The sequence below is a fragment of the Lepidothrix coronata genome, unplaced genomic scaffold, assembly GCF_001604755.1.
Source record: "Lepidothrix coronata isolate B3197 unplaced genomic scaffold, Lepidothrix_coronata-1.0 Scaffold39, whole genome shotgun sequence".
Classification (NCBI taxonomy): Eukaryota; Metazoa; Chordata; class Aves; order Passeriformes; family Pipridae; genus Lepidothrix; species Lepidothrix coronata.
The window spans coordinates 6,674,680-6,686,029 of NW_016690219.1; the positions used below are offsets into that span (position 1 = coordinate 6,674,680).

General features: G+C 57.2%; 1 protein-coding gene across 1 annotated transcript in view; it reads right to left on the bottom strand.

The window, feature by feature from the left end:
• Positions 1 to 7,144, bottom strand: part of ZNF638 (zinc finger protein 638) — a 30,798-nt gene extending 23,654 nt beyond the window's left edge. The window contains exons 1-2 of the mRNA XM_017812995.1: positions 5,630 to 7,144; positions 226 to 287 (exon numbers count right to left, since the gene is read on the bottom strand). Of these exons, the coding sequence (XP_017668484.1) occupies positions 226 to 287; positions 5,630 to 7,036 (1,469 nt within the window). The 5' untranslated portion in view covers positions 7,037 to 7,144. The remainder of the gene's footprint in view (positions 1 to 225; positions 288 to 5,629) is intronic.
• Positions 7,145 to 11,350: the final 4,206 nt, after the last annotated feature.

Below are 11,350 nucleotides of genomic sequence, written 5' to 3' on the forward strand. Positions count from 1 at the left end.
GCCATCCCCAGTGGATCCCAAGCAGATCCCTCACTGCTGCTGGGATTTATTGTCCCTCCCCTCCCAAGCCATCCCCAGTGGATCCCAAGCAGATCCCTCACTGCTGCTGGGATTTATTGTCCCTCCCAAGCCATCCCCAGTGGATCCCAAGCAGATCCCTCACTGCTGCTGGGATTTATTGTCCCTCCCAAGCCATCCCCAGTGGATCCCAAGCAGATCCCTTACTGCTGGCGGAGCTTGCGGCAGCTCTCGATGTGGGAAGGGTTGTTCTGGTGCAGGATCCAGTCCTGGGGGGGAAGGACAGCCAGAGAGGTTGGATGAGAGTGGAACATGTCAGCACTGCCCACAGTCTCTAGTGATGTTTGGTGTGTTTTGCCTTCCACCACATTTTTACCTTAGGAACGATCTTAAGGTCAAATTTCCACTTGGGATATTAAAAGCACTAAGACATTATCACCACAGGGTGTCACAGAACACAAAGGTGAACAGAATGCATCATGTTCCATGAAACAAATGGAGGAATGAACCCCCCCAGCACCCCGGGGGCTGTCACCACACGGATCAGGAAAGGCTGATCCAATAACTGGGCAAATTAAAGGAAATAAAGCCATTATTGGCTTTCACAGCCTGTCAGACCAATGAGCACCCCCAGCAAACCCAGAACCCCAGACGTGGCATCTCCAAGTCAAATCTCATTCCCACCCCAGCCTGGCTTCCCACGCCTGGAGCCCCAGAACATTCACCCCCAATCCCGTCACGGCTGAAGGTCACTGCAGAGCCTCGGGACGTTCTTCACACACACACTGATTTATTTTACACTAAAGAACCTCAGCAAGGGTTTATCTTGAGGAAAACTGAGGGGTTCAGTAGAGACAGTGCAAGCCCTCCAGCTTGAAAAATATCTTAATCTTACTTACAAATCCTTAAGCTCAGGTTTAACTGTGAGCACAGACAGTCCCCCGTGTGGGGAGCTGGGGGGCAAAGGAGCCAGTTTGCTGTGGAGAAGGGATATTCCGTGGCCTGAAACTCTAAGGTGTAATGTATTGGTGATAATTATTAAACATTCCTAAAAAACCAACTTCCAGCTGCTCTAGGAGTATAAAATACAATCGGACATATAATAATTAATATAAAATAACAGCTGTATAACACAGCTGGCAGGCCGGGCTGGGCAAATAATTCCCAGCTGTGAAATTCCACGTCACTTTTCCCAAGCACAAGCTGGTCTGGAAGACAAAAGATGCTCCACCGTGTCTCTGGCAGCACCAAACCCTCTTGTTCCTCTGCCAGAGCTCTGACACAGAGCTCGTGGTAGGAGGGGAAGGATCCCTGGGAAGGGCACAGCTCCGGCTGGGAATGGCCGTTCCTGGCACTCACTCCACCGGCTCAGATGTGCTCCAGGACTTCCCAAACTCCCAGAAACCTTCCATTGTGGGATCAATGGAACTAAACTGCATGTGAAGCACAAGACTTGGTGTGGCTTCCTGCAGGCACCGACAACCCACCTCGAAAGGCACTGGAGGATCCACTCACCGTGTTCCCAACGTTCTGCTCATCCCAACTGCCCCAAACGAGGCAGGAAACCTGTTTGGGATCACTCTGCATCCAGCTCATGAGTCAGAAGCAGCAATTCACCATCACACACTGGTTTTCCCTAATTCCAGGCCATCTCTAAGCAATCCTGTTCAAAGGATCCCATTTTTCCAGTCAGTTTAGCCAGGACACAAGGGCTAAATCAAACGAGCTGGTAGAAATTAAAGGGAATTTGGCTCCCAGAATTCCACTTCCACGGTGCCAGAGAAGGGGACACGGTGCCAGTGAGGCCCAGGGAGGGCATTTGGTTTCCAAGTGCCTCCAGCTGCTGATCCAATGCCGTTCCCGGGATTACAAAGGGAGATTCTCCTCCCAGTAGACAAGGACAACGTTCTTCTCTTTGCCAAGTCTTCGCTGTGCCAAAGCCCTCCTGCATCCCAGAGCTACAGGAGTCTGGATTTATGGATGTTGCTCCTCTTTGACTCATTCCTGGCCCTTCTCAGTCTTCGGAAATATTCCACTGTCTACAGACTCATCACAAAATCCCAGAAAAGTCTGGGTTGGAAAAGTCCATCTCATCCCACTCCTGCCGTGGGCAGGGACACCTTCCACCAGCCCAGGCTGCCCCAAGCCCCTTCCAGCCTGGCCTTGGACACTCCCAGGCATCTCTGGGCATCCATCAGTCTCCAGAGACGGATCCCTCCCCCCCAGGACAGGATCCCTTCCCATCACATCCTGCTAAGAGGAAGAACTTCCATCCAGACTCCTCCAGCAGCTGCTCCACACCCCAACTTCCCCCTTCCCTCATCCCAGCCCGCCCTCCTCTGCCTCAGGGATCCCTCCTCTGCCTCAGGGATCGCCACCAGCACGGTCCTGACACAGCTGGGGAGGGGGCAAAGTGTCTCCAGTCTCACACTCCCCTCAGCAAAGGAATTCCCAGTGCAATTCTCCGTGGAAAACAAGGAGTCCCTGTGACTTCATGCGTTTCCAGGTCCAAGACGCCGCCACCGTCCCTTTACACCGGTTTGGAGGACAAAGCTTGTGATAAATACACAGGAAACACGATCCCTCTGTGCTGGGAACTCTGCAGATCCACTGGAAACATGATCCCTCTGTGCTGGGAACTCTGCAGATCCACTGCATTCCAAACGGGATGGGTTTGGAGGCGGAGACATCCCGCTTTGTTATCCCAGCACAACACGAGCTGGAGTGGGACATGGAGCTGCTCTGTGGAATATTCATACACACTGAGGGGTTTGGGAACAGCTGAGAGGAGACAAGAGGGAGGTGACATTCCACCTGACCGAGGGCAGAGCTGGACACTCTGCCCTGAAAACCTTGCAGGACACGAAGACACCAATCTTTGAGAACACCTTCCAGGTCAAGCAGCACCAATTTATGTCTCCAATCCCATTTTTAAGGCTCAAAAAGCCGACCTTGTGTGAGGGTTTCCTTTCCTACAACCCTGAGGGAGCCACAGGGACCTCCCCAGACTCACTGAGGTGGGAAAAGCCCTCTGAGATCATCCAGTCCAACCTCCCCAGCACTGCCAAACCCACCACTGACCACGTCCCTCCCTACACAGCAGAAACAAGTGGGATCTGTCCCCTTTGGGATGCTCTCCAAACCCACCTTTCAGCCCCTGGGCACCTCCACTGACCCCAAACCCACGATGTCTCAGGCAGGTGAGGGGCCTGTTGACCTGCCATCAGTCACTGCACCCCAGGGTCATCCACATCTTACCAGAAGGGTTCCAAGTCAAAAAATATCTGTTTTTCACAGGCAGATCCAGCACAACTCCGGATGCAGATGGGAGATACCACAACTTGTGACTTCTGAACTGTGTATTAGCCAAAAACCACCTCAAAAACACATCAGAGTCTGCAGGAGGGAGGTTCAGGATGGTTTCTTCGTTATAGAAGAGCGAGAAAATACATTTTCTGTCTGACACTCCAACCTCTGTGTTTTGGTACTGCAGATACCCCCAGGCCATCTTCAGCTTGGATTTCATCAGAGCTCCTTGATTCGGGGAGATAATTAAGGCAGAGCTGCAGGGACAGCCAACAGGACGACTTGGGCAACAACAGAAGGGATTTTCAATCCAGAGAACACTCAGCTCCAGTGCTGGCACCTTCAGGGCAGAGCCAGGCTGGAGGGACACGGAGGGGAGGATGTCTCACATCCAGGTGTTAAACCTCTGGTTTTACTAACCAGTGGCAGGGAATGTGCTGGAATTCTCTTCCAATGGGCAATGCAGCTTCTCCTTCAGCCCCGTTGAATCCGAGGTGAGTCTGGACTTCGGTCCAAGAGGGGACTAAAGACAACTATGAAAGACTGCAGCTCCTCACTGTGAGAAACCTGAACTGGGAACCCCCCACTGCAACATGGCTGGAACCTGCCCTTCAGACTCTCAGCACCTTCAGGAGTGGGATGAAGAGAAGCCTTTCTTCACTCAGCACCTTCCACCGTCCTCGCCTGCTCTCGGGTCACACTCTGCCCTTTGCTGCCTGGCTCCAGAGCAGAGGGGCTCCAGCCCCAGGGCCTCCTCTAGACTCTCTCCAGCAGCTCCACGTCCTCGTGCTGCTGTTCCCAGGGCTGGAGGCAGCTCTGCAGGGGGGTCTCACCTGAGACAGGTGATTTGCAAACCAAACCACAGGGACTGTTCGTTTGCTGCACTTCGCCGACCCACAAGACGAGCGTTTCTTCAACAGACTTTTCTTTTTTGCAGTAAAACCTCGACTCTTCTGGTTCTGTTGTGTCACCAGGGCCGGTCCCGTGAGGCCTGAGGTGCACAGACACCGAACAGTGCCCTGGAGGAAGCTAATCCAGGCCAGAGCCAAGGGAGGCGGGACAGGAGCAGAGGCTGGGAGGCTGCAGTCGGATCAGGATGTCTGGGAACACATCCTGTGCTGCAGGGCCACCAGGACAAGAACTCATAACCTTTAATCCACCCCCAAAACCTCCCAGCTAATTTGTCAACAAGTATTTTTAGTAACAACATTTGCTTCATTTTCCCAGGCTCCCCTAAGTGAGAGACTGGAGAATTCCCATTTACACAGATCCCGCTTTCCCAAAGTGCTTCTTTTCTTCCCTTTATTTTTCCCTTCAATTTTTTAATTCCCTTTTCCCCTTCATTAACACCCCCCAGATCTGTTCAATTTCACCCATTTTTATTTTAAATCAGACTTCCTTTCCCACTTCCAAGCTGCCCATCTCCCTGGCCCTCAGTGCTTCCCGGGGGAACAGCCTTGGGAATTTCTGTTTATTTTTCCCTAACCCACCTTCAGTCAGTCAGTTTTTCAATTCACAGCAGAAACAGGGCCCAAAACCTCCGGGATTTTGCCAAATTACAAAAAGTCCCTCCCCCCCACAGCCTTTCCCCACGTTGCTCACATACTGTGTGCAATATAAACACGTGAAAAAATTATTAATGAATTATTCAATGTTTTTCGTCACCCCCTCCCTTATTTTTGATATATCAAACGCTGGGCTTTCCAGGAAAAGCCACAGCTTCCAGGATGTTTTTTATCTCCCAGTATCCACCAGTTTTCCCTTTTATTCTCCCTTCAAGGCTGGACTGTGACTCCCTTCAGAGCTGGAAGCTGGGCCGGATGAATGGAGGCATTTTGTGTGTCCCCCCGAGCCAGGCTCCAGCCTCTGGAACATTCACACAGAGCATGTCTGGAAGATGAAATTTCGGGTTCTAAATGGGCTGGTTTGTTTGAAGGCAGGGTTTGGAGCAGGGAGGGTGAACACATGAACGTCTCCCCACCCTGCGACATGACTTTAGTCCCCCTGGTGACGTTAACCTTTCCCTCCACTGCCAAGGGTTTGTGGTGTTGTTGTTTGAGACCCGCTGCAAAGGCAGAAACCACTTGTGATATGAAACAGAATTAAAAATCAACGTGTAAAACAGCTGTGAAGTGCAGCTGGGAAAGGAACACAGCGTTACAGCCACCTCCAGCTCATCGGCACTCGGGCTGGCGACCAGCACCCCAATCCAGAGAGCTCCCGGGAGAACAGCCTGCCCCCGGAACAGGGCGGCAGGAGAGGTGCCGGGCACACGCTTAGGGGATAATCTGGGAAAGACACTCACCTTCATCTGAGTGCATTCAAGGTTACACAGAGAACACAAATGTGGGAATATTCGCGGCGACGTCGCATAGTAGTCGTTCATCATGGACGGGGTGGGCAGGCGTTTGCTCTTCTGGGAGTCGGAGAACACGGGCAGCCAGGACGCCTTCACCACCCCGAACGGGGACTTGATGGGCCCCTCGGAGTGGAAGCCTTTGTGGCCCCCTCCGGACCTCCCGGAGGCGCCGGAGCCGCTGCCGGAGTCGCGCTGCTTCTGCTCGTGCTGGCTGATGGCGGCCAGGAGCCCGGCGGAGAAGGGTGGCGGCGTCATGGGCGGCAGGACGTGCTGGGACACGGGCGGCTGCACCAGCGGCGGCATCACGGGCGGCAGCAGGGGCTGCGCCAGCGGCGTGGGCAGCAGGGCCGGCATCATGGGCGGCAGCACCGGCGGCATCGGCGCCTGCGACACGGGCGTCACCACGGGCAGCGCGGCGGGCGCCGGGCACAGCCCCGACACCTTGGCCGGGGGGGGCTCGGCCGGGAAGAACGGCGGGGCGCCGGAGGAGTCGCCCTGGAAGCCGGGCAGCTTCATCAGGTCGTCGGCCGGGAACACGGGGTTGCAGGGCACGGCGGGCGGCGGGCCGGGCACCGGCACGCTCTGCTCCCGCGGCACGTCCTCCCTGCCGTCCGCGCCCGGGCCCTCGGCGTTGTACACGCAGGCCTCCAGGGCCGGCTCCGGGAGCCCCTCGGGGCCGTAGGGGCACACCTCCAGCGGGTCCTCGGTGTAGCCGTACTTGCTGGCGTGCCCGTAGTCGATGACCTTGCCCTTGACGGCCGCGCCGCCCGGCTCGGCCCCCCGCTCGTCCCCGCGGGCCGGGGCGCGCGGGCCGGGCGCGGGCTGGCCCATCTTGCGGATGCGGATCTCGCGCAGGATCCGCGGCATGTTCTCCGGGGTCAGCTGGTCGTCGGGGTAGCGGCTGAGCTCCTCCAGGTCCTCGTTGGACAGCCCGAAGCTCGCTAAAATGCTGGAGGCGCTCTCGGGCGTGTAGCGGTTCTGGGCGCTCGAGTTCTGCTCCAGCACCGGCACCGGCGCGGGCGGCTTTGGCGCGGCCGTCCCGGCCGGGCACGGGCCGCTGTCCCAGCGGTTGGGGCGAGGGTCTCCCTTCTGCTCCTGGTGCAGGGTGTTCTTCTCCTTGACCTTCCTGGGATCCGCCCTGTGCAGCGTGACCCGCACGTTGATCCTCTGGGAGCCCGTCCACTGCAGCGAGTCCTGGCCCGGGGGTCTCTGGGGCGCTGCCTGGGGGGCTCCCGGCGCCGGTTTCCTCTGCGGCCCCGCCGCCCCTCCTCCCCCGAAGGATCCCGGAGGCTTGCTGCCCGAGGGGTTGGGTCCCCTGGGCCGGGGGGGCAAGGTTCCTCTGGGGTTAAACATTGCGTCTTTGGGCAATGCCTGGCGGAACCCAGCGTGGGCAGGGGCCGCGCCGCCGCCGGACACCGAGGACCACGACTGCAGAGCCAAGTGGGTCTTAATTTGGGCAAGCTGAAAGGGAGGAGGGCCCAACACAAGGGGGCCGGCAAGGCCAAGGTTCAGGGAATTCACAAGTGGTGCGAAACTTTCCAAGAACAACACAAAGCTGCAAGTTAAAAGACAAGGATTAGATGGTTCGTCTGGTCACCTGCTCACAGCGGGCGAGAAAAGCAACCCAAGGCACAAAACGGGGTCTGCGGGACAGTTAAAAAGCTCAAAATTCTGTTCAACAAAAACATTTAAACATTTTCTTTCACTGCGTAAAACCTTAATATAGAGAACAGGCAATTAAGTCAACGAGTTTTAGCCAAGGAGCTCAAGGTCACAGGTCACACAACCAGAGAGGACACTTGGAACAGCACTGGTTCAAACCTGGCACTTCACTGCCCCAGGACAACAGAGTTTGGGGTTGTTTACAGGTCATTGTATAAGCAATGAGGCAGAGGGTGAAGCCCCTCTCCAAAGGCTGACGAGGGATGGGATGGACTGGAAGTGAAACCATTACATGGAGAACTCAAACCGGTTACAACTCGGTGTCAGGTCGCTGTGGAGCCGCTTCCAGGAGGACGCTCCCATGACACTCTCATGGGTAACAACTACACCCTGCAAGAATTCACGGGGTGTGACAATGCTTGGGTTCTGTGGATAGAAAATTTCCATTTCCCAGATGTTAAAAGCAAGAGCTTAAATCGAAAGGACTCGAAACAGAGAGCTGTAAAATCGTACAGAAACAAAAAAACCATCTAGACACACAGAAAAGCACCATGGCCGTGGGAACTGGGTCTTATTTTGGGGCAAACCACCCAGAGTTCAGTCCTGTAAGGCAGGAAAAGCAGGTACAAATAGAGGGAGAGTAAAATTAAACACCAGAGTTCTGGAAATAGAATCACAGAGTGGTTTGGAAGGGACCTTAAAGACCATCTGATTCCAGCCCCTGCCATGGGCAGGGACACCTTCCACCAGACCAGGCTGTTCCAAGCCTTGTCCGACACGGCTTCGGACACTTCCAGGGATGAAGATTGAGACAAGAAGAGTAAAACAACAGAATTGTGGCAAAGTTCTGGTGCAGCTCCTCGCTGGGAGTCCTCGGTTTAGGGCGAGCACAACAACAGCCAAAACTCAGCGTGTTCTCAGCAGCATCCTCGCCCCCAGCCCAAAACACGGCCCTGCAGGAGCAGCTGCTGGGATTAAAACGTTCCCTCTGCCCCAGCCCAGCCCAGGAGAGCCCCGAACGGCACAACCAGCACAGGCAGAGGCACCCCCAGAGCCCTCCCTCGGCCCGGTCGCTCTGCGGTCCCCAGAACTGCCCGACTGCTGCTCTGGCTCCTGCAGTGACACACGAGGGGTCACGGAGTGTTCCCGGCAGCGTTCCCGGCTCCCGCTGCTCCCGCTGCTCCGGGTTCCTGCACGCCGAGGTTCTCGTCTCGCCAGCCCCAGCCCCGTCACAGGGCTGGTTCTCCAAGCTCGGGGAGGTGACTCCACACAGCAGCTGCTGGCAGGCAGGGGTGACTCTCCCGAGGCGTCACCTGGAAGGACTGAAGTGCTGCAGCCTGAGGACCACGAGGAACAAACCCTACAGGGAGTGACCCACACACGGGCGCTGGAGAGGGTTTTCCAGCTCCGTTCCTGGAGCTCGTTCCTATCTGTGTGTACCTTCTACCAGGAATCACTTTGCTGGGACTAAGTACAGACTGCTCAGGCCAAGGACAAACATCGGTCCTGTTACACACAGGGAGTCATAACAACCACATTCCCACCAGACAGCAATCCCAAAACTCCAGCCTCTCATCCAGGGCTCCTGGCCCAATATCCCTCCTCCCTCCACAAGTTCAGTGGGACTTCAATGGGAGCTGCATGTGGGGCCAAGTTTGCCCAAGACAGTTTCCAAGCAGACACGAACAAACACCCCGAGCCATCTCCTGCCTTTCGGTTTGGGGTTTCTATGGAACTCTCAGCACTGGAGGGCAAAAAAATCCCTCCTGGCCCATTCCTGGGGGAAGCAGCTGGAGAGGGAACACTATCAAAGCCACCCATCGCCAGAACAACCACGAATATTTGAGGAGAGCAAATTTTAAACACAACCAGCAGGTCGGGAATCTCCCAGAGGAGAGAACGAACCAGAATTCCAGCGGGATGAAGTTTTACCAGTAAGGCACCTCCAGGTGGTGCAGGTCAGTGGGTCACCTGTGTGCTGGGAGCAGGGATGATCCCACCCCAGGATCTGGGACCACTGCCACAGCTCATCCCAACACACCTCAGCTCACACCTCCCCAGCCTGGCCAGGGAGGGTGATCCAGGCTGGAATGGGCTTGGAGCAACCTGGGCTATGGAAGGTGTGCCTGGCCAGGGCACTGGGTGGGATTTAAGGTCTTTCCCACCCAAAGCAGTGAGGGATCCCAGGATACACTGCACAGCAGCAGCGTGCAAGGAAGCCACTGTCAGCTGGGGGTCTGGAGTGACCTTTCCGAAGGAAATGCTGGAAACAACAGCAGGAAATGCTGCCTAAGGAAATGCCAAGAGCAAGGAAACAATGGCCAGGGATGTCGGGGGGAGGCTCACCTTCCTCCTCACAGCAGCTTTGTTTGGGGGGTGCCTGAGCCGGGGCACTGCTGGGACAGGGACACCCCGGCATTCCCAGAGCAGGGACCGAGCCCCGGGCTGGGGCGGCAGTGCCAGTGGAGCCACGGGGTGGTCTGGGTGGGAGAGACCTCAGAGCACACCCATCCCACCCAGGGACACCCCCGGCATTCCCAGAGCAGGGACCGAGCCCCAAGCTGGGGTGGCAGTGCCAGCGGAGCCACGGGGTGGTCTGGGTGGGAGAGACCTCAGAGCACACCCATCCCACCCAGGGACACCTCCCACCAGAGCAGGGTGCTGTGAGCCCCGTCCAGCCTGGCCCTGGAGGAACCCTTAGGGGAAGAGCAGGGAGCTGGTGTGGGTGGAGGGGGGATGAGAGCACCCCCGGCACTGCCGACGTGTCCCAGTTCCTCCCAGTGCCCAGCCGGACTGGAGCACAGGGGCTGCTCACACCCAGCCCAGTAGCCCCCTCACCCACTCCTGTCCCTGTCCCCAGCCCCCCCAGGGCCTCGTGGAGTCCAAGCTCTGCGTGCTACAGGTCAGAAGGACCGATCCCGACCCCCTGGGGCCGTGTCCATGGTCACTGTGAGCACCAAACACCCGGCACAACACACAACACGGACACCAACCCCGACACCCCCCCGGGGCAGTGCCAGGCCTGCTCTGGCACCTCAGGACAGGGCGGAGGTGGATTTCTGGAGTCCCCTGGAAGGTTTATCAGAAGAGGAAGTCTGGTGAGCCACTGGAAGGAGAATTTTCTGATTTGTCCCTATAAATAGCACGGAATTTTCTGGCTCTGTGCTAATTGCAGAGCAGATAAATAAAGATGGCCCTGCACCCCCCAGGCTGGGAGAGCTGCTGTGCCTGTCCCGTGAGCTGCTCCAGGACTGACCATATCCCCAGGGATGGGGCCAGGGCCACCTCCCCTCGCCACAGCCCAACAACCAGATCTCTTCTGCAGGTTCCTCGGTGTTCCTCTGACAGTCAAACCAGCCTCTGGAGGGACCTGGATTCTCCTCTTCCTTGCTGTTCCCGGCACAGCGATGGTGTCCGGTGGGAGCTGAGGGGCTCCACCTGCCCCAGCCCCTGGCAGAGCCCGTGCTCCCTCAGGGGGGACTCCTGGTCAGGTCATTCCTCATCCAGCTCCTGCCACGGCAGCCTGGACACGCCTCCATCAGGCTCAGGAAGTGGCAAGGCATTCCCAGCCATCCTCCTGCACCTGGAGCAGCGATCCACCCTCCGGGACGGCCCCACCATCCCGGGCACTGCCCACCGGGGTGTTCCATGCTGGCACCACCCGGATCCCGGAGCCCTGGGACTGTCCCTCGGGAGCTTCCTCAGGTGCCACACAAGGCGCTGCCCCTGCCAGCACAGACACAGACCCTGCAGGGGCACCCACCTTCAGCAGGACGTGCCTCCCTCTGCTTTATCCACTGTCCATCCATGGTATCCCTCGATCCAGGGTTGCTCCAGATCCTCTGAGGGTGCTGAGCTCAGCCCAGGTGAGCCCAGCCCAGGTCCAGATCCAGCCTGGCCCTCCCTGGTCTTGGCAGAGCCAGGGCAGCCCCTCCTCCGGGTGCTCTGTCATTCCAGCAGCATCCCCTGCCCGCTCAGGGAAAGATTCCCAGGATAACAGGTGAA